Source organism: the organism of the source record quoted next, unplaced genomic scaffold, assembly GCF_019419815.1.
Source record: "Pyrus x bretschneideri cultivar Hongxiangsu unplaced genomic scaffold, Pyrus_bretschneideri_v1 Contig22, whole genome shotgun sequence".
NCBI lineage: Eukaryota > Viridiplantae > Streptophyta > Magnoliopsida > Rosales > Rosaceae > Pyrus > Pyrus x bretschneideri.
This window is the reverse complement of record NW_025999524.1, coordinates 3,787,056-3,810,711: the sequence shown is the minus strand read 5'-3', so window position 1 is coordinate 3,810,711 and position 23,656 is coordinate 3,787,056. Positions and strand designations below refer to the sequence as shown.

The window sequence follows — 23,656 nt, the reverse complement described above, 5'->3', positions numbered from 1 at the left end:
ATTCCTTTCCCAGTTTTCCCCAAATTTCCCACTCTCTTCTCCGTTCGAATACTGCAATCCCTAAACCCGCTACCGCCACCATGAGCAGCAGAGCCAGAAACTTCCGCCGCCGCGCCGACGACGATGATGATCAAAACGACGACGCAACCCCCTCAACGGCAACCACCGTCAAATCCTCGTCAAAACCTTCTTCTGCATCCTCCTCAAAGCCTAAGAAGCCACAGAATCAAGGCCCGAAGCTCCTCAGCTTTGTCGACGACGAAGAAAACGCCGCCGCGCCGTCCCGCTCCGCGCCATCTTCCAAACGCGATAAGCCCTCTTCTCGTCTGGGCAAGCCCTCTTCAGCTCATAAGTTGACGGCTCTCAAAGACCGTCTCGCTCATTCGTCTTCCGTATCGACTTCTCTGCCTTCCAACGTTCAGCCCCAAGCCGGAACCTACACGAAAGAAGCGCTCCGTGAGCTGCAGAAGAACACGCGAACCCTAGCCAGCTCCCGACCCTCCTCCGAACCCACCATTGTTCTGAAGGGCCTTATCAAACCCACCGATTCAATCTCCGATACGCTGAGAGAAGCCCGGGAGTTGGATTCTGATTCCGACGAGAAGCATGAGAAGGAAAGGGGTAATTTGTTTAGGAGGGACAAGGACGAAGCAGAGGCCCAATTGGCCTCGATGAGAATTGACAAGGGCAAGAGATCACCTGGGTTGTTTCCTGATCAAGCCACCATAGATGCCATTCGGGCCAAGAGGGAACGGCTCAGGAAATCGAGGGCAGCGGCTCCGGACTTTATCTCATTGGATTCAGGGAGTAATCATGGCGCTGCAGAAGGGTTGAGCGATGAGGAGCCAGAGTTTCGAGGTCGAATTGCAATGTTTGGGGATAAGATGGACGTTTCTAAAAAGGGGGTTTTTGAGGATGTTGATGATAGGGTAGTGGATGCTGTATTGAGGCAGGAAAGCGTTGAACGGGATGAGGAAGAAGATGAGGATGAGGAAGATAAGATTTGGGAAGAAGAGCAGTTTAGGAAAGGGTTGGGGAAGAGGGTGGATGATGGGGTGGTCAGCACTAGTGCTCCTGCAATTCCGAGTGTGCCCCAACCAAAGACTACTTACTCTGCAATGACGGGTTATGGTTTGTCAGAGAGTATGCCTCTTGGGACAAGTATAGGAGGGGCAATTGGAGCATCACAAGGTTCAAATGTGATGTCCATAAAGGAGCAGGCGGACATTGCTAGAAAAGCTTTGGAAGAAAATTTCACGAAGCTTAAGGTATGAATTGTTGCTTTTCTGGTCAAGTTGAATTTTATATCGAAATCTGTCGTAGGATGAATAATTGAGTGAAATATTGGCTTCTAGTAATGTGGTCGTGTATGTTGCTCTTAACTTTAGTTTCAGCTCACTAGTTATGGTTTTAATGCATGGATAGAATAACATTTTGTTACTTTCCAACAGCTTTTTGTGGCATTACTGCATTTGACAATAAGAACAAATGTAAACCATAGAATACATACTTGAATATATGGGCCATACGTTTGGAAACCAAAACTCTCCCAATGTGAGGAGGTGCATTGCTGCTGACATGATATATGTACATTGGATTATTTTCTGCTTTTATAGCATATTCATATATAATTATGTACTCAAATATGTTTTGATCTCTCAGGCAAGTCATGGAAGAACCATGTTGTCACTAACTAAGACTGACGAAAATTTGTCGGCCTCGCTGTTGAATATTACTGCTCTCGAGAAGTCTCTGTCTGCTGCTGATGAGAAGTACCAGTTCATGCAAAAGCTTCGCGATTTTGTCTCTGCCATATGTGACTTTTTGCAGGTATGCTAGCGTAAAATAAACCCAGAATTTTTCTTTTGCGTCCCCTCTCTGTCTATAGAGATGCAGATAAGAATAATTTCATAGGAGTACAGATGAGGGGAGAATGGAAACTAACAGGGCCATTTGTCTGAAATGATTGTTATATTATTTTCTCCCTGTGAGATGAGCACTTCCGTCCACGTTTTACGAGTTATACATTCGATCATTTAGCACTGTATGAACAGTTCATAGACTGATTAATTTCTTCTGATACCAAAATGGAATGCCAACTGGAGGGCATTTCATTTAGGATTCTGCTAGAACCAAGGACTTTAAACTGTTGCAGAATGCAATGCGCCTGAGTTTTCAAGCTACCTGGCAGTATAGATGAATCATTGGCTCTTCATTACATTTGCACATGATACACATTATAATTCACTCTCTTGCTGAGGACTTATCGCCAAAAAGTAGGATACTGTAGGAGGGATTTGAAATGGCCATAACTTCCCATTGTTAATATCAAAAGGGATTAATTTCTAGTTTCGTGTTCTTATATAAAAATGTAGACTTACCTGTTCTTGCCCTAGGACCCATGGCTGAGAGAGTTAACACTGCTTCTTGAAAGGGAAACTGGCAGTGGCCCTTCCCAGATTAGCATTATCCTTGGAAATTCAAGCAAAGTTGAGGCAACCACACAAATGATTGATTAATATTCCACTGTAGCAACCACATTTTAACTCTCATAGGAACAGTTTAACTGTATGGAATGAAGGCCTCTAACTCAACATTGGTTACTGATATTCTATTGGCTTGTCCTTACTGTGTTTAACTGTTTATTTCATTTTCTAAAAAAACATATTTTTGCGACGTGCATTAGGACTTCTAGTATCTACTTGATGCATCTTCTTCTATTTCCAATTTTTCAATCCCGGTAAGAGCAACATATCATGCTGATCTGAACTTATGTATTCCTGTAATTTTTCATTTTCAGGTTAAAGCTCCCTATATAGAAGAGCTTGAAGCGGAAATGCAGAAAGTTCATGAACAACGTGCCTCATCTAATATGGAAAGGAGAAGTGCCGATGATGATGAAATGATGGAAGTAGAAGCAGCTGTAAAAGCAGCAATGTCTATCATCAGTAAAGAAGGTAGCAGTGCTGAAATAATTGCAGCTGCTAAAAGTGCAGCACAAGCTGCATCTACTGCTGTGAGAGAACAAACTAATCTACCAGTGAAGTTAGATGAATTTGGTAGAGATATGAACCTTAAGAAACGTATGGATATGAAAGGGAGGTATGAGGCTCGACAACGCAGGAAAAGGTGTGAATCTAAGAGACTGTCAGCCATGGATGTGGACAGTTCCCATCGAACAATAGAAGGAGAATCAAGCACCGATGAGAGTGACAGTGAGAGTCAAGTATACCACAGACACCGCCAGTTGGTGCTCGACACTGCAGGTAAAGTATTCGATGATGCAGCAGAGGAATATTCTCAACTTTCAGTGATCAAAGGAAGGTTTGAAGACTGGAAGAGAGAGTATGCATCAAGCTACCGTGATGCTTACATGTCTTTAAGTGTTCCTACTATCTTCTCTCCATATGTGAGACTGGAGCTTTTGAAGTGGGACCCCCTCCGTGATAAAACAGATTTTCTAAACATGAACTGGTACTTGTTCATAAATTCTCAGTTTTTTATTTATTTCACACCTCTAGAAAGAACACTGAAGCACACAGAAGTAGTGCTGCTCACTTACTTCCATCCTTCCATTAATATTCTTTTCTTCTGTTCAGGCATTCATTGTTAATGGACTATGGTTTATTGGAGGATGGAAATGATTTGGCATCAGATGATGCTGATGCTGATGCTAACCTTGTTCCTGATCTGGTGGAAAAGGTTGCTTTACCCATTTTGCATCACCAAGTTGCTCACTGTTGGAACATTCTCAGTACGAGAGAGACCAAGAATGCAGTTGCTGCCACAAGTTTGGTAACAGATTATGTTCCACCTTCTAGTGAAGCTCTTGCTGATTTATTAGTTGCTGTTCGCACCCGTCTGGCTGATGCGGTCACTAATCTTACGGTACAACTTTTGAATTATCAAACTAAAGTTTTAAGACATTTAATCAGGCATATGCATGGATGTGTTTTAAATATTTATGCATTAGGGTGGTGCTATCCACACACCCCTCTCAATTTCCAGCCGTCGGATGGAATGAATTGAAGAGTACAAGGACAAAAATTAACAGGTGGTGTGTGGAAGGTAAAAAAGGGTGTGGATAGCATTACTCATGCATTGAGCATGTACATTTTATGTAAGTGATCTAATTTATATTTTCCTTCCCTACCTGTCCGCTCTAGATTCTAAGTCGGAGAAACTATGAACCATGAGCTTACACTGGCCTGATATTGATTAATTTTGATTATTTCCAATGTATAGGTCCCAACATGGAGCCCACTTGTATTGACAGCAGTGCCAGATGCAGCACGGCTGGCAGCATATCGATTCGGTATGTCTGTTCGTTTGATGAAAAATATCTGCTTGTGGAAAGAAATCCTTGCTTCTCCCATTTTAGAGAAGCTTGCTATTGAGGAGCTGTTGTGTGGTAAAGTTCTACCTCATGTTCGAAGCATTGCTGCAAATGTTCATGATGCTGTTACAAGAACTGAAAGGATTGTTGCTTCTCTATCTGGGGTGTGGGCAGGCTCAAATGTCACAGGGGACAGCAGGTAGTGCTTCTGCTAACACAGATTAATTCCATGCGTGAGCGTGCTTATTATATGTGTGCATGTTAAGTAGGATAGTATGATTTTGAAATAGTTACATCTACGTCACGTGTCTGTGATACATACTTGAGTTCAACTAATGATATGAAGGATGTGACGCGTTGACCTCAACTAATATGGTTCTTCAAATTGACAAGAAATAAAGGCTTCTCCTTTCTTTCCATTCTCTACCTCCCTCATCTTGTCCGAGGTCTTCCATACCTTTACAGGGAAACGAACTTTCTACAAGTTGAGGCTATTACCTTATAAACCTTTCATTGCGCATACATGGTTTGGACAGAGTTGAATATCAATTTTATCATATACCGGCTTTACATTCCCTTCAAAGCATAGCAAACTTGCTGACCGAAAAAAAAGCTTAGCAAACTTCTTTACTTAAAAGAGTAGGAACTGCCAAGTCTAATTATAATTTGTGAGATGTCAAACTTAAAATGCTTAGGCCTTCTGTATTTTTTTTTTTTTTTTTTTGTTGCATAATTTTTGCTTCCCCCATCTCCTTCCTTTGAGCTTCCTTTTTCTTTGTTTTGGTTTTTACCTTGAGTTTTATATATTAACCAATAGATGAGGTAATAAAATGACGATTATACATTCGTGTACTTATACTGCCTTTTACTACATGTTCAATGCTCTTATTCATTTGCCTAAAAATTCAACTATTGTGCAGCCGTAAGCTGCAACCGCTGGTGGATTACGTGCTCTCGTTGGGTAGGACTCTGGAGAAGAAGCATTTGCTTGGCGCGACACAAAGTGAAACTGGTGGACTTGCCCGTAGATTAAAGAAAATGCTGGTTGATCTGAACCAGTATGACAAGGCTAGGGACATAGCAAGGACTTTCAACCTTAAGGAGGCATTGTGAATCGTTAGAAGCCTGAAGAATTTCAAGAGAAGCACACAAAAATTGTCAAGGGTTGCGGCTACATTTTTGAGCCATCCGTCTAGATAGGCACCTTAAACAAACACAAAGTGCAAATCTTTGACCTTATCCCTTTTACTTCAGTTCCCGCAACGGGGGAGATGTGCTTTGCGGCATCAGTTCTAGGAGTTACGTTTCTTATGAAAGAAAAGAAGAAGAAAAAAAAACATACTAGTTCTTATTTATTTTCATCCTCCTATTTATGAAGGAATTAGGATACGATATTTTTTTCTTTCAGTAATGCTATTCTTACCATCTAAATATACCATAATTTTATACCATCTTATGTGCTAATTGAGATGAACATCCACATTAGTTTAAAAAATCCCATGTCAGCTGAGGTGGATATTTACGATTTTACTCAATGTTTTTTATTAATAACATAATTAAAAAAATAATAATGAAACCTACTTGCTCCCGTTTTCAAGCCTCACCGGTGGGGCCTCCTCCCTCTTCGCTCTCCAATTTCACCTTCCTTCACCTGACGATTGATGGTGCTCGACCCCCCTTCATCACTGCCAACTGGGCGAATATCGTGATGGTGCTCCCATTGATTGTTTTGCTCTGCCACCAAATCAAGTTTGCAATTTTAATGGTTTATGCCTTCTAGCCAAACGTTAGATTTCATAGGTTTTTTTTTTTTTTTTTTTTTTTGAAACACAGCGAAACGATTTTAAAAAGGCCTACAAGAGGCAAGCAGCAGAACCAAATACAATCAGTGATAAAGGAGATACCATAGCGACCCCCCCCACCCAATAGAGGCGTCATCCCCAACACCACCACACCCAAGCTAATGAGGACAAGGAAGCCCATCATTGTTCAATACAAAGACCAACGAAGATGGGGGTCTATCGACCCAAACAACATCACACATCTCCGGACAATCAAAGGACGCTAACTCATGCGCCACACAATTAGCTAATCTAGGCACCCAAGACCAACGGCATTCAATAAAATCCCTCTCCAACTGCTTAACCCGAGCCAACACGGGAAAGGCCTCCCAACTACCCACAGACAGCGAACTAGAGAGACATTTTATAGCTTCCAGGGAGTCAGATTCCAGGATGACATACCTGATTCCCAGAGCCGCACCTAACTGGCAACCATGCATCAGCGCAGTGGCCTCCGCTGCCGCCGTCGAAGGAGCCCTGATAGCGTACCTCGCGGCTGCCACCATCCTACTGTCATCTCCCCGCGCAATCACTCCGGCAAAACCCAATTTTGAGGCCTTTGACCAGCTAGCATCCACGTTGATCTTCACAAAAGGGTTGACCGGAGCACACCACCGCACAGTCTGGGTATCCCTTCTCCCACCGCCCACAATTCTACACCCTACCGCTGCCTTTGCACCAAAAAAAGAGCTCACTGCCACAGAGATTGCAGCCAGCACTTTTGGAGGACTTACGGGCACCCCATTAAACACAAAGTCACAACGGGCCTTCCAAATACCCCAACACGTAAACACAATGTAAGCACGCCTCCAACTCGTGTCCCCCGTGATGCCCATGGAAGGAGAGAAGACAGCCTGTATCCAATCCACCCAATCTGGGAGAGAAAACTGATCCACCTTATAACCCAAAGCCCCTCCAAACCAAATAGGTTCCACCCAAGGACAGGAAAGGAACAAATGCTCCGTGGTCTCATCATGGCAGCCACAAATAGGACAAGTGGAGGTCTGAGAGGATCTCCGGCGAAAGAGAGCATCCCGAGTAGGAAGACAACCATGCACAGCAAGCCACACAAAGTGCCGCAACTTGGGAGGCACCTCCAACTTCCAGATACATTTCCAAAAATTCCCGGGGACCCTGCGAACAGAAGGCCGACGAATGTCTCTCAACTCTATTGATCTTTCTTGCAACCACCTATACCCCGACTTGACCGAGTAACGCCCGTTCTTATTAAACTCCCAGACAAGCCGATCATTACGAGTTAAATCCCCCAGAGGCACCTCCTCAATAGCCCTCAAATCCTCCCCCGAAATGATGCCCTGCAACAAGCCAGTGTTCCACCGCCCCGACTCCGGGCAGATAAGCGCACTAACACGTAATCCCGGAGTAACCGTAACCGGACCAATCGGCTTCGGATGTCCAAGTGGCAAGGAAAGAAGCCATCTGTCCTGCCACACCCGAACCTCCTGACCTCCCAAGATCTGCCAATGAGAGCCCTCCCTGATCAAATCCCTGCCACATAGAAGGCTACTCCACGCCCATGAAGCCCGCCCACCCTTCTTTGCATCCCAAAACGAGCAATGGGGGAAATACCGAGCCTTAATAACCTGAGCCCATAGCGATTCAGGTTCATTAATTAATCTCCAGCACTGCTTAGCAAGCAGAGCATCATTAAACTCCTGAAAATTTCTGAATCCTAGACCACCCATCTCTTTAGGAATACCCAGAACCTCCTTTGATACCCAATGAGTCTTATGGGCTCCCTCCCTACAACCCCACCAGAAACCAGCCACCAGCGCATCCAACTCATTGCAAACCACATTGGGGAACTTGAAGATACTCATAGGATACGCCGGAATAGCTTGGATAACAGCCTTTATTAAAACCTCTTTCCCGGCACGGGATAGCGAGCTTTGTTTCCACCCTTGTAACTTTTCCAAAACTCTTCCCTTCACATAAGCTAGCCCACGCTGCTTCGATCGACCCCAAATAGCAGGGACCCCCAAATAGGTCCCCGGATTGTCAACCACAGCCATGCCGAGGGACCTCCCCATCTGGTCAGCAATCCCCATCGGCACATTTGCCCCAAAGAAGACACTAGACTTCATCAAATTCACCTTCTGCCCAGAAGCAACACATAATCTATCAATCATATGTCTCAGATTACGGCAGTTTTTCTGATCGGCACGCAGAAACAAGATAGTATCATCAGCAAAAAAGAGGTGAGATATCACAGGACCCGAGCCTCCCATCTTAACCCCCTCCAACCGACCCCGATCAACCGCACCTTGAATCATTTTGGACAACACCTCCCCCACAAGAATAAATAAGTATGGAGACAGAGGATCCCCCTGACGGATACCCCGTGAGGGAGCAAAAGGCGCCCCTGCCTGCCCATTTAGGAGCACCGCGAACTTAACAGACGATAAGCACCCCCTAACAATCGCTCTCCACCTACTACAGAAACCCATTCTTTCCATTACTGCATCCAAAAAATCCCACTCCACTCGGTCATAAGCCTTCTGCATATCCAGCTTAATGCCCATCTCAAATTTGTTCCTAGCTTTCCTCCCCTTCAAAAAATGAAACATCTCATGGGCGATACCAATGCTGTCCTGAATTTGTCTGCCCGCCACAAAAGCATTCTGAGTCGGAGAAATGATTGTTGGTAATAAAACCTTCAACCGGTTGGCGAGAATCTTAGAGAGAATTTTGTACGAGTAGTTGCACAAACTGATAGGCCTAAACTGCGATACATATTCCGGATTTGGGACTTTGGGAATCAACACAATATGGGTCATATTTAAATGCCCCGTACCCGCTGACTACCGAAACAAATCCCTGACCAACGCAAAAATATCTTCCCTCACAATCTCCCAGAACGAATGATAAAAAATCCCCTGGAAACCATCCGGACCCGGAGCCTTTAAAACTCCCATTTGCATAGCTGCCTCCTTCATTTCCTCCTCCGTCACAGGCGCAATTAACGCCTTATTCATCTCACTAGAGACCGAGGGAGCCAAACAATCCAAAAGGTCTCCCCAATCACGCTCCCCGGCCGAGCAGAAGACAGAGGTGAAGTGATTTTCCACCAACTGGCGGACTTGAGATGGGCGTTCTACCCAACTTCCATTCTCATTCCTTAGCTTCACAACCTTATTCCTCCGACGCCTCTGGATGGTAGAAGAATGAAAGAACTTAGTGTTGGCATCCCCCTCCCTCAGCCATTTAACTCTTGACCGCTGGCACCAATAGCTCTCCTCTTGAAGCCTTAACTCATCCACCAGCCGCGCCTTCTCCCTTATCTCGGCATAATTCGGTCCCCAATCACGCTGAAGAGTGTCTAACTGGGAAAGAAGTTCCTGGATTTTATAGCTCCGCCCCCTGAATTTCGAATGGTTCCATCTACTTAGCCGGGCACGACATTCTTTAATTTTCCTCACCCATCTAATCACAGGACTACCATGCTGCCAACCATCCCAGCAATTTTTCACCAGATCCTTACACTCCTCCTCCTCCGCCCAATAGGCCTCAAACCTGAACATTTTCCTCCCTTTCGGCCCCTCAAGACTCGAGCTCAGGACAATAGGGCAATGATCCGAGGCTAAGTCCATTCCATGCACAACATTAGAGTTCGGCCAGCATTCCTGCCACCTCTCGTTCGCAAGGACCCGGTCAAGGCGCTCCTCCACCCAATCCCCTCTTCTCAAACCTCTCCACGTAAAGGACGACCCATGAAAGCCCAAGTCCAATAACTGAGATGAGGACATGAACTCTTCTAAGAACCCGGGCCTATTATACAACACCTCAACACCTCCAGACTTCTCATGGTCCCAAATATATTCATTAAAATCCCCGCCACAAATCCACGGTATATCCGTGGGGGTAAAGTGCTTACCCATCCAATCCCAGAACCCAGACTTCTCATTTCTATACGGGGTTCCGTACACCCCCGTAAACCGACACCAGTGGGTTTGCCCAGCACCTTTCATAATAGCATCAATAGTGTACTTTGATGAAAATATAATCTTTACCTCCATGTTGTCATCCCACCACAGACTCAGACCTCCAGATCTTCCAATTGGCGACACGTCGAAACCATGTGCGTAGCCTAACCGTTTCCTCACCCCACAAATTCTATGATCTTTCATCTTAGTCTCCGATAAAAAAATCATAGAGGGTCTCCTATTGCGAATTAGCCCACGCAAATCCCTAACTGTCGTGTCCGACCCTAGCCCACGACAGTTCCAAAATATATAACTCATGGCTGCCCTGCGGCTGTTGAAGGCCAGCCGCCACCGCCCTGAACAGTCCTGCCCGCTTTCCTTTCCACCCTCCTCCCACTAGCAGTATCTGACCCCCCATCCGATACCTCCTTTCTCTCCTGGTGTTCCTTTATTCCTTCCTTATCTGCCCCCGACGTACTTACCGCACATTCCCCCATTAGACTCCCTTCTGTTGAGATTATACTCCTCCGTCGATTCGCCACCCTGCCTTGGCATTTCTCCTTCACCTCTGTACCTCTGGGTTTCTTCAGTGAGACTGGAGTTAAATACGCCTCCTGCGATTCCACCCCCCTTTTTATCCCCCACATTGGATCTTCACCCTGAGCTGACAGACCTTCATTAACCCCCTGAATGATTCCCGACTGCCCTTCCCCCCTTGGTTTTGTGCGTTCCATACTAGAACTGGACGACGAATCCTCGCCCTCCCCCCGCTTCCTTCGCCGCCATTTCTTCGGACCTAAGCTCTGACCCGTTGGTGTTCCCCCTGACTCAACAATTTGTGTACTTTCCTGTCCCTGCACCATCGACTTCCGTAAGCACCCATGATTCTGAATGATCGCATTGCCCGGTCTACGCACCGCACCCGCTTGCCGGCGTTCTTCCCTCCCCACGCAATCCACTCGCTTAACTGCAGCCACATCCCTTACCGGAGGCGCCTTTAACCACTCTCCAAACGCCACCGCCCCTTCCTCAATCACCTCACCAGAGCACTCAGTGTTGATATGCCCTATTCGGCCACACCTGTAGCAAAAATCCTGGAGCCGTTCATATCGAAATTCAACCCAGGTATCCCTGTTATTATCCCTCCGAATCCAACATCCCTTGAATAACGGCTTCTCCGTATCCATAAGGATTCGAACCCGCAGAAATCCCCGAGCAAGGCCGGGATCCTCCATGGCTAAGAACTTTCCAGCCTCCATGGTTAATCGATGGATGTTATCTACAGAGGCTAGGCCCAAAGGAACTCCCCTGATTTGAACCCAAAATGGGACAGCATCCAGTTCCAGTTCCTCGAGAGCGAGCTCCGGCGGCCACTTCACTACAGAGAAAACCTTTTTCATCACTGCCCATGGACCTTGCTCAATGATTTTTGTAGCTACACTTTCATCTTTGGCCGATATAACAAATACATTCTCCCTTACCCATTTTATCTCAACCTCACCCAACTCCTGCCAAGCTGCTCTAAGAATATTCCTGACTCCCCATTTATTTACTGGTTTCTGCGTGAGAACTTTCCCAACCAATTTGATTCCCTGCTCCATAGACGATAACTCCAGCGTTTGATTCAGTTGAACTACTAGCTCCTCCACTCCCCTATTCGCCATTTGGTTGGAAGCCAGCTTTCTAACTCGCCCAGCCTGAATCGCAATGTTCTTTTTAATTTCTACACCCTTCCTCAGAAAACACCAAAATCCCACTCGGTTTGCCTTCTGAGCCCTTTTGTCAACTCGGCCAAGTATACAACACAACATTAATATCCATGTACCTGTTAACCATCGCCCATAATAACTCCTGTTATACCAGACTAGATGGTAGAGGCCACCTAACTGCACAGTTGCAAGGAGCCAGTCGATATCACCATTAATACCCCTTCGACCCCTTGGCAGTTTCCCCATTACTCCCCACCCACCACTCACTCCTCCCAGACTTCACTTGCCCCCCCCCAACCTTAATAAATGAAGTTACTACCCCCTGCCAGAGACTTACCGACACCCCCACAAATTCGAAACTTCCCCCTCCCCCTTCTCCCCCAACCCCTGTCCACACAGACCCCAATTAGACGAAATTAAACATCCCCACCAAGTCAGCACAACAGTCCCGACAAACTTACGGAAAACCAAATCAGATCTGCACCAATTTTGAGAAAACCCAATTTCAAACCTTCACCCTAACCCTAATTACACAAACCCAAATTAGATGGAATCAACATCCCCACCAGGCCAGCACAACAACCCCACCAAACCTTAATGAAGCGCAACCTGATTGTACAGAAACCCACCCCCTTTCCGTCGCCCTACCTCTATCCGCACACCCAACCACTCGCCCTTCTCACAAAACCCCACCAATCGACACAAATGAGAGCACGAGAGCAGAAAACAAGGCAAACACAGATCTCGCAGACAAGACAAACCTGTAACCCCACGCACGAAGGCGGATCTCACACCGGAGCAAGGACTCTCACCCACGGAGAGAAAAAGTTGACTACTTTTGTTTTAAAAACTATTTTCAGATTTCATAGGTTTTTAATTCTAGCAACATTGAACAAAAATCTGAAAAGGATTGGATACGATATTTTCCTTTCTGTTCTACTGCTTAGGATTTTCCGAATGGAAGAAGATTTGGAAGACAACCTCTTTTACTCTTTCTTCATGGACCTTTGGTTAGCACCAAAATCTTTTCCTAATCCTCTATAGGAATGAAAATTATATTCCATGTTATATCCCGATGTTGTCGAAGGTTTTGGCTTGAATTTTCATTGGAATTATCATTTGTTGGACTCAAATCAGGTGGAGAGATGAAACGTATCTAACAAGGAAGTTGAATTGGTAGGGTTTAAGCAAAAATAAAATAAACAGAAATTCCACCTAGGTTAACACTTAAGCTTCCACATCATGTGGTATACTAAATGTGGTATAATAAGATGGTAAGAATAACATTATTGTTTTTTTTCTTCAGAGAAGCAATATGTGATCGTTATCGGATATTTTGACGTTGTTTTCGCTTCCAATACCTGTTGTCCTTGTGTAACTTTTGGAATCATCTGCTTTTACCCTAATGTGATAGCAAAGCGCTACAAAAGTTTGAGGCAAATTTATGATCCCTTCGTATCTACGCATTGCTAATACCAATAATACAAAGGATAATGTGTCGATAGTCTACTCGTTGGTAATACCATACCAATAATACAAATGATGATGTGTCTATAGTGGATAATACGTCAATATATTTGCCGTGTGTCTATAGTTGATAATACATCAGTATGTTTGCCGTGTTAAACTGTAAGATAATGGTCGAAATAGCTACGTGGTCCGACAGGCTAATCCATGGTTCTCTCCGTCTTGGTGGTGTTCCAGATCCCGATTTGACACATCGTATTCAAATGCTAATTAGTTGAGTAATTAAAAATGGTAATTGAATAGGATATTAGAAAGTGGATTTGGATTTGTAAGTTGATTAGTTGGAATTGGGTATTAATTAAGTACTAATATGGTTTTGGTAAGCGTGCCGATCCAGGAACAATTTAAAACTATATCGTTGCTTAATAATTTTCACCAAATGCCATCTACTTTGTCAAGATTCTATCCATTTTAGCAGCCCCCGCTTTATCAACTTCCTCCTTTTCATACTCTTTTTAGGCTTTTTAGCCAAAATGATTCTTGAATTTTTGCATAACTCATCATTTTGATTCATAAAATTTGAAATGAATAAAAGTAGTTCCTGAGTTTGTTCATATCAATCATTTTGGTCATTTTTTGAAAAATTAAGGACCAAATGATAAAAATACCCTCAATTTAATAAACAATGGACCAAAATGATTTGACAAAAATTAAAGGTATTTTTGTTATTTTATCTTTATTTAATGGAGATTTTGCAAGGAATGACCAAAATGATTGATGGTGGACAAACTCATAGACAACTTCTATTAATTTCAAATCTCAAGTATTAAAGTGAGGAGTTACACAATTCTCATAGACGCTATAAAGCCTATTCAATATTCAACTATTTTTTAGTTGAAGAAGTCAACTCCAAGGTTTTCAATTCCAATCGAGTGATCTTCTTCAAATTATTGGATCTGACTTACGAAAATTAAGAAGAACATATAAGAAGTAAAAATGAGTATGTGGATATCACAATCTAATTAATTGATAGTAATAATGTCGAGTGAAATTAATCACATGTTTTCTTATTAAGGGAGGGTTCAAAATGTCAATGCTGATTAAATATGAAACAGAGAAATGAAGAGAGTTCGTCGTCACATTCTGTTGTAAAATAACATAATAACGAGTTTATGGTTATATGTAAGTGTGTTTTTCTAAGTCCGACGAGACGTGTGGATGCTAAGTTCCCAAACTTTCTGCGTGGGTCTGGGTCATAGCACTAAAAGGAAAATTTGTTATTTCATGAACATTTTGGACATAAAGTTTTTGTCGTCTTTTATTATTATTATTTTTGTCATCGTAATTTGCTGATTTCATCACGTCTGGTTTTCAGTTTTTTGATATTTTTTTTATTGATGTAAGAAAGTCGTGGTTCTTGTGATTTTTTAAATTGTTTTGTAATGTAGGCTCCACTGGGATGACGGTACTTAAATATAAGATAATCGGCAGATTAAGCATGCAAGGAAGGTTCCTGGGGAGTCGTGGTTCATGGGAAAATGATTATTTATGTAATCAAAATAATATATTTTACTCCTAAGAAAAAATCAAACTTGATATTTTGTCGATTTTGTTAGTTGGATCAGTGAAGTGCATGTGATCCAATATCTTACTAGATATGGTGTTATTCATATGTCTCATATTCAAAACTCTCACATATTCTAAACTATTGTAATATTTTCAAATCTTCCTCCTTTTTCTAATAATAATAATAATAATAAAATATATATATATATATAAAAGCTGAATTAGTGAAGTCTCTTGATCGGTTTTAGCGTATTAAACAGATAACGTGATTGGTTGCACTTTAATAATTTTTGTACGTTTTTTTAGCTGAATTAGTAAAGTCCCTAGATAACTTCGAGCACATTATAATGTGCAGCCGAGATGAGATGAGAATGCTTAGTTGGATGTATGGGGACACGAGAAAGGACATGATTAGGAACGAGAATATCTGAGGTAAAGTAGGAGTGGCCGGAGTTGAAGAAAAGATTTGAGAAAATCACTTTAGGTGGTTTGGACATGTGAACCGAAGACCTACACATGCTCCGGTTAAAAGATGCGATTATGCAATAGAGGCTCAGGGCTAGGAAGACTTGAAAAGAGACTCTAAAAAAATACATTGAGTACTTGAAGCTAATGGAAGACTTGGTGCAAAACCGAATATAATGACGTTCTAAGATTCATATAACCGACCCGACTAGTAGGATAAGACTTTTTTGTGAACATTTTATATTCCTATTGTTTTTTGTCTTATTATTTCTATAAAAAAATCAATATAAAATATTGACGTAACTTAACCGTGACTTACTGTTGGAGTACAGACAATCCAGGTCCTATTGAATGACAGGATAGAGGTAGGATTGGTTATGTGTTCAGACGAGCTGGTTTAAGATTCTCTTCTTTTAAAAAATGGTTCAACACATCCACTCGTACATAAACATTATTAATCGTACCTTGTCACCAAGCTAACCCAAATGGTTATAGCACATGTCTTAATAATGATAGTCTGAAATTAAAATTAAAATAATGTTGACATGTGCTAAACCCCATGATTGTTCTTTGTGGAGTCTTAAACTTGGTTGTGATCCGGATCCCAATTTGACACGTGATATCTTCAAGTTGGTGGTTATCCTGATCCCAATTTGATTCGTCATTTTCAAATGCTAATTGGTTGAGTAATTACCAAATTTAATAGGATATTAGAGAGCAAATTTGGATCTGTATGGTGATTGATTAGTTTGAATTCGTAGTAATTAAAGACTAATATGCTTTTGGTAATCGTGCTGGTCCAGGAACGGTTCACCAAATGCCATCTGCTTCCAATCATTATGGTGGCTTACTGTGGGGAAGGGTTCAAAATGTCAATGAGGAGTGCAACATTGCCCTTTAATCTCATTCTTAATTACTTTTTGTTGATTAAACCTGACACAATGAAGTGGATAGGTTATCATAGTTTGAGTGGCTAACTACGATGACAAAAATGATTGATGTGTGTTTTATTTTATTTTATTTTTATTTAATAGAGATTTTTCAATGAATGAATGATCAAAATAATTGATGGTAAACAAATTCAAGGACAACTTCTATTGATTTCAAATCTTAAGTACCAAAGTGAGAAGTTATGCAAATCTCATAGACGCTAAAAAGCCTATTCAATATACAACTTTTTTTAGTTGAAGAAGTCAACTCCAAGCTTTTCAATTACAGTCGAGTGATCTTCTTCAGATTATTGGATCTGATTGGTAAAAATTAAGAATAACGTATGAGATATAAAAATGAGTACGTAGATATCACAATCCAATTAATTGATAGTAATAATGTCGAATGAAATTAATCACATGTTTGTTGAGGGGAGGGTTCAAAATATCAATGCTGATTAAATACGAAACAGTGAAGAAAAATGAAGAGAATTCGTCGTCACATTTCGTTGTGAAGTAACATGATGACGAGTTCATCGTTATCTGTAAGTCTGTTTTTGTAACTCCGATGAAACGTGCGGATACTAAGTTCCCAAACTTTCTGTGTGGGTCTGGGTCATAGCATTAAAAGGAAAATCTGTTATTTCATGAACATTTTGGACATAAAGTTTTTGTCGTCTTTTATTATTATTGTCATTGTAATTTGCTGATTTCATCGAGAAAAATATGTGTGGAACTTGGCTTGTCACTAGATTTTGTTAAGTGGCATTATAATTCACTCAAAACTCACCATGTGATAAGTCTTAAATATATTCTTTTATCATTCTTTTATATTTAAAATTTTTATAATTATTTTTTTAACTAATTAATATATTATATATATTAATGTTATGTTTCCTTTTTTAATTTCTTTCCCCCTATAATTTTTCTTCCCAAATCCACCCCACACCCCTGCCCTCCCCCGCCAACTTTGTTTTGCCGTACATCTTAGGTTTCAGTATTCTCTTCCCTTTCTTTCTTCCCCAGTTTCGTTTCTTTCTTTCTTTTTTTTTAAAAAAAAGTTCTTCACCCACTCCAATTTTATCATAGAAAGCAACCAAGAATCTGTAAGTTTCTTTTCTTTCTTTATACAATAGTTGCTTTGATCATGTGACATGAATAACCCACATATATAGATGTATTAGGGTTATTTTCTTTTCTTTTAATTGGGGGTTTTTGGGTTCTGGTGAGGGTTTTTGGTTTTTTTATATTTATAATATGAATTAGGGTATCTGCTATGTTTGCTACCTTCTTTATTATGAGTCTTTAATTAATATATTAGCCTAATCTTTGATTTTTTTTTTTTCAATTGATAGGTTGCTGCTGAGGCAATGAAGTTTCAAGATGATCTGAAAATCGGAATGGTGGTGCATTCAGACGCTGAAGCTTACAGATTCTTGGTTGCTTTCCATGATAAACTTGGAGTGGGTGCATAACTTTTTTTTTAATTTTTTTAAAGAAAGAAAGAAATGAAACTAGGAAAGAAAGAAAGGGAAGGGAGTCCTAAGACCTACGGCAAAACAAAGTTGAGGCGGGGGGGGGGGGTGGGATTTGGGAAGAAAAAAAACAGGGGGAAAGAAATAAAAAAAGGAAACATAACATTAATATATATAATATATTAATTAGTTAAAAAATAATTATAAAAATTTTAAATATAAAAAAATATATTTAAAACTTATCACGTGACGAGTTTTAAGTGGATTATAATGTTATTCAGAGAAGTTCAGTGGAAAGCCAAATCCTATACAAATTTTTCTCGATTTCATCACGTCTAGTTGTCAGTTTTTTGATATTTTTTTTATTTGATGTAAGAAAGTCGTCCTCGGGATTTTTTGAAATTGTTTTGTAATGTAGGCTCCACTGGCGTGACGGTACTTAATATAAGATAATCGGCAGATTCGAGATGTAGTCTTACATGCAAAAGAAGGTTCCTGGAGAATCGTGGTTCATGGGAAAATGATTATTTATGTAATCAAAATAATATATTTTGCTCCTAAAAAAAATCAAACATGATATTTTGTCGATTTTTTAGTTGAATCAGAGAAGTGCATGTGATCTAATATCTTGCTGAATATGGTATTGAGTTTCTATTCATGTGTTTCGGATTCAAAACTCTCACATATCTTAAATTATTGTAATATTTTCAAACCTTCATTCTCTTTTAAATAATAATAATAAAACTTTTATATATAAAAAATGTTGAATTAGTGAAGTCCCTTTATCGTTTTTAGCGTATCAAACATATAACGTGATTGGCTGCACTTTAATTGTTTCTATACATTTTTTTAGCTGAATTAGTAAAGTCCCTTGCTAATTTATAGCATATTAAACTGTGCAGCCGAGATGAGATGAGAATGCTTAGTTGGATGTATGAGCACACGAGAAAGGACATGATCAGGAACGAGAATATCTGAGGTAAAGTAGAAGTGGCCAGAATTGAAGAGAAGATTTGAGAAAATCACTTTAGGTGGTTTGGACATGTGAACCGAATACCTATAAATGCTCTGGTTAAAATATGCGATTATGCAACAGAGGCTTAGTGCTAGAAAGACTTGAAAAGAGATTCTAAGAAAATACATTGAGTATTTGGAGCTAATGAAAGACTTGGTGTAAAACCGAATGTAATGACGTTCTCATATTCATATAACCGACCTAACTAGTAGGATAAAACTTTTTTGTTGATGTGTTGTTTTAGTACTAATCAAACAAGTTACTCGGGTTCTAATCAAACAAGTTACTCATTGTTTGTTCAAAAAAAAAAAAACAAAACAAGTTACCCGTTGAATACTCTTCAGCAAGCTGAACCTCGTGTATCCAAATTCTTTCTTTCAAAGATATCAAATCCATATCAAACAAAGGCATGGGAGATTACGATGAAGTCTTTGAAGATAATTTATCCTCATCCCTTTTTCTTTAATTTACCCAATGGGGGAGATGTGCTTTGTGGCATGAGTTGTAGGAGTTAGGTTTCTTATAAAAGAAAAGAACAAAAACACTATTTCTTATTTATTTTCTTCTCCTACTTATGGGAGAATTAATAAGTGAAATTTTTTTTGTTTTTTTTGGAAAACCGATGTGATAAATCTAGCATAAATTTTACGTAGTTTTCACTTCCAATACCTGTTATCCTTATCAAAGTTTCAGGCAAATTTAGGATCCCATCCTATCTACTATCTACCACAGTTTATGAAGAAAATCACATATGCGATCATCTACGATAATACCAATAATACGAATAGGATTGGCTATGTGATCTGACGAGCCGGTCTAAGATTCTCTTCGTTTTAAAAATGGTCCAACGCATCCACTCGTACATAAACATTATTAATCGTATCTCGTCACCCAAAAGCTTAACCAAATAGTTATAGCACATGTCTTAATAATTATAGTTTGAAATTAAAATTAAAATAATGTTTACAAGTGCGAAACCCCATGATCGTTCTTTGTGGGGTCTGAAACTTGGTTGTGATCCAGATCCCAATTTGACACGTGATATCTTCAACTTGGTGGTGATCCAGATCCCAATTTGATTCGTCATTTTCGAATGCTAATTGGTTGAGTAATTACCTAATTTAATGGGATATTAGAGAGCAAATTTGGATTTGTATGGTGATTAATTAGTTTGAATTCGTAGTAATTAAAGACCAACATGGTTGTGGTAAGCGTGCTGGTCCAGGAACAGTTCACCAAATGCCATCTGCTTCCAATCATTATGTTGGTTTATTGTGGGGAAGGGTTCAAAATGTCAACGAGGAGTGCAACATTGACCCTTTAATCTCATTCTTAATTATTTTTTGTTGATTAAACCTGACACAATGAAGCGGATAGGTTATCGGAGTTTGAGTGGTTAAGTGTAACCGTTATCATTTCTTGGTGGTCGAAACCATACCAACCATTTTTGGAAAGATTTTTCAATGTCATCGAAAATTAAGATGACACCTTACAGTTTTATCATTTCACGTGTCATTTTACAATAGAAACTTTAATAAAAAGGATTTGAAACAAGACTAGTTTAATTAAAAAAAAACCACCCTATAGTTTTCTTTAATCAAAAGCACCTTAAAATTAACATATGCTCAAATTCTACTCGAGCTGGATTACAGAGCCCACTATGGACAAAAATAAGTTTCCACAATTACCCCAACAGAAAGAAAAACCCTCAATGAATTAAATAGAATATTGTTTGGTGTGAGAAATTTTTCTAGGGACGAGCACTCTTGATCAGTTGGAGTTCCCCTCCATAAATGATGCAATCGCACTAAAGCTACATAGATTAATTTTGTTTAATAAAAATCAATTAAATAAAATTTAAACAGAAAAATAATGGCAAAAAAAACTTAATGAAGGCTTAAAGTCCTCGGCTATTGATCCCCACCTCCAACGGCGACTCACTTCCAATCTACAACGACGATGAGAATCTCAATGCCTGTTTGGTATCTTATTTGAAAATTTTCATCATTTCTCAAAACATTTATTAAAAACAATTTTTTTAAGATTAAAAAACTTAATTGGTTTGCGATTTAAAATTTTTAAATCTTACGACTTAAACTAGACAAAAATATCTAAAAATAGGGGGTTGCATGAGAAGGAGAAAGATGAGAAAGGAGGAAAGAAAGTAAGAGATAATTGAAGGAATGAGAAAGAAGAGAGAGGACGAGGAGTGAGAGAAAGAACTAAGAGAATGAAGAGAGCGGATTAGAGGAGAGATGAAAAAGGTAAAAAAAAGAGTGAGAGAAAGAACTAAGAGAATGAAAAGAGCGGATTGGAGGAAAGACGAAAAAGGTAAAAAAAAAAAAAAAAAGAAGAGAGAAAAAGAATAAAAGAGAGATATATATTTGGAGTGAGTGGGGAGGAGGGAGAGAAAAAAATGAGCGAGTTTAAGTTTAAAGACTCTAAAAACTCACTTTTTATGTTTTTAGAGAATAGACTATATTTTTTGAGTTAGTCTTGAATTCAGTTTTTAAAAATAGTCATACCAAACAAGTTTTTAAGGCCTAAAACTTGAATATTGTTTTTGAGTTTAAAAAATTGGATTTAAATAAAACTTGAATATTGTTTTTGGTTTAATTTCAGAAATAGTGTAGGTTATTTTGTTGTAGTTTCAGAAATAGTGAGTTATTTTGTTGTAGTTTGAGAAATAGTATGGGTTATATTGGTTTAGTTCCAGAAATACTGTGGGTTATTTTGCTGTAGTTCTAGAAGTAGTATGGCTTATTTTGCTGTAGTTTCAGGAAAAGTGTGGATTATTTTGGTTTAATTTCAGAAAGAGTGTAAGTATTTTGGTTCATTTCCAGAAATAGTGTGGGTTATTTTGCTGTAGTTCCAAAAATAGTGTGAGTTATTTTGGTTTAGTTTCATAAATAGTGTGAGTTATTTTGCTATAGTTTAAAAAATAGTGCGAGATTTTTTTTTGCTGTAGTTCCGGAAATAGTGTGAGTTATTTTGGTTTAGTATCAGAAATATGGTGGGTTATTTTGGTTCAGTTTCAGAAATTGAAGCCACTGTTCATGTTCGTAATTTCCCTTTCCTCAGTTTAAGTAAACTTATTAAATGTTATATAAATAAATGTCTATTTATACTTAAAAAAAAAAACTATATTTGTATTACGAATTTGGGTTTATTATTTAACATAGAAAATATAAATATTAGAATTTTCGAATTTTCACTTTAGTATCTTAGTAATTTGATGGTATGGTATGAAATACAAACTCAAATGATTACGAGTTTGTAGTACTTTACAAAATATTTTTCAAAAGTTGCATGAATTTATACTAAAGTTTAAAAGAATTAATGGCGTTTTTACACGTGTATAAAAAACATAGGCTGATCTAAGACATCATGCATCATCACACCTCCCAATTTTTTTTGTCGGCATGTGTATCACCTCCAAATTCGTAAGTCCTTGAGTTAATAGGATGCTAGGTGGCGGAAGCTCGTAGGATTACAATTACAAAAGAAGACTTTGTGTCACATCCCAAACTTGGCTCCGCCGTAGCATGATATTGTCTGCTTTGGGTCCTGGCCACACCTTCATGATTTTGTTTTTGAGAACTCACACGAGAACTTCCCAGTGGGTCACCGATCCTATGAATGCTATCACCCAAACTCACTTAACTTCGGAGTTCCGATGGAACCCGAAGCCAGTGAGTTCCCAAAAGGCCTCGTGCTATAGGAGGTGGGCATGTACATATAAGACACATCACCCCCTCTCCGTTGGTCGATGTGGGATGTTACAATTCACCCCCCTTAGGGGCCCAACATCATCGTCGGCACACTCGCACCACACGGCAAAGTGGCTCTGATACCATTCTATCACATCCCAGACTCAGCTCTGCCGTAAAACGATATTGTCCGTTTTGGGCCCCGGCCACGCCCTCACGGTTTTGTTTATGGGAACTCACACTAGAACTTCCCAGTGGGTCACTCATCATGGGAATGCTCTCACCTCAACTCACTTAACTTCAGAGTTCCGATGGAACCCGAAGCCAGTGAGTCCCCAAAAGGTCTCGTGTTATAGGAGGTGGGCATGTACGACTCTTCTGTAGCACGATATTATCCGTTTTGGACCCCGGCCACGCCCTAACGATTTTGTTTTTGGGAACTCACACGAGAACTTCCCAGTGGGTCACCCATCCTAGGAATGCTCTTACCCAAACTCGCTTAACTTCAGAGTTCTGATGGAACCAGAAGTCAGTGAGTTTCCAAAAGGCCTCGTTAAATAGGAGGTGGGCATGTACATATAAGGCACATCACCCTCTCTCCGTTGGTCGATATGGGATGGTACACTTTGTTTGTCACGTGGGAGAGAGAAAATAAGACTGAGGTTTCACGAAGACACATGGGAGACATAATGGCAGAGAGAAGGAAGAGAGATATTAAATGGAAAAGGCAGGGGTAAAATCGAAAGTTCAGTGTTTGGGCCATTTTAATTTGACTAATTTAGTATTGGGTTTTGTCTTAACCATTAAATAAAGTTATTACCTGATTTTTGGTTAACATTCAAAGTTTTCAAGCCATTTTCATTAGTTATCATTCATACAAATGGTGGAATATGTATGTTAAAAAGTTAATAACTTAAAGAATAAAATTTTCCACCACTTGTATTCCGGTTACAATGAAAAATTTCTCCAACGTTTGAACTAATCAAGCTTTAAATTTGTTGGTGCCTTGCCTAGTTGCCTTGGTTGGTCAAATTGACAACGATCCAATGCTAAATTAATGGTTTCGTACACGCGGAATCACATGCAAAAAATGTAGTAAACTAAAAACAAACCAAGATGAAACAAGGTGGCTTCGTGCATCAAGTTTTGCCTTCTTGGTATTGTTGATTGTTGTTAGTGAAATAGTGAGGAGACTCGTT

General features: G+C 40.1%; 1 protein-coding gene across 1 annotated transcript; it reads left to right on the top strand.

Annotated features, from left to right (window-relative positions):
* The first annotated feature begins 65 nt into the window (after positions 1–65).
* Positions 66–5,787, top strand: LOC103947080 (transcriptional repressor ILP1). The gene is made up of 6 exons (XM_018647451.2): positions 66–1,268; positions 1,663–1,830; positions 2,801–3,474; positions 3,600–3,888; positions 4,246–4,535; positions 5,257–5,787. Exons 1-6 carry the CDS (start codon positions 81–83, stop codon positions 5,447–5,449), a joined length of 2,802 nt encoding a protein of 933 aa, XP_018502967.1. The 5' UTR covers positions 66–80; the 3' UTR covers positions 5,450–5,787.
* Positions 5,788–23,656: the final 17,869 nt, after the last annotated feature.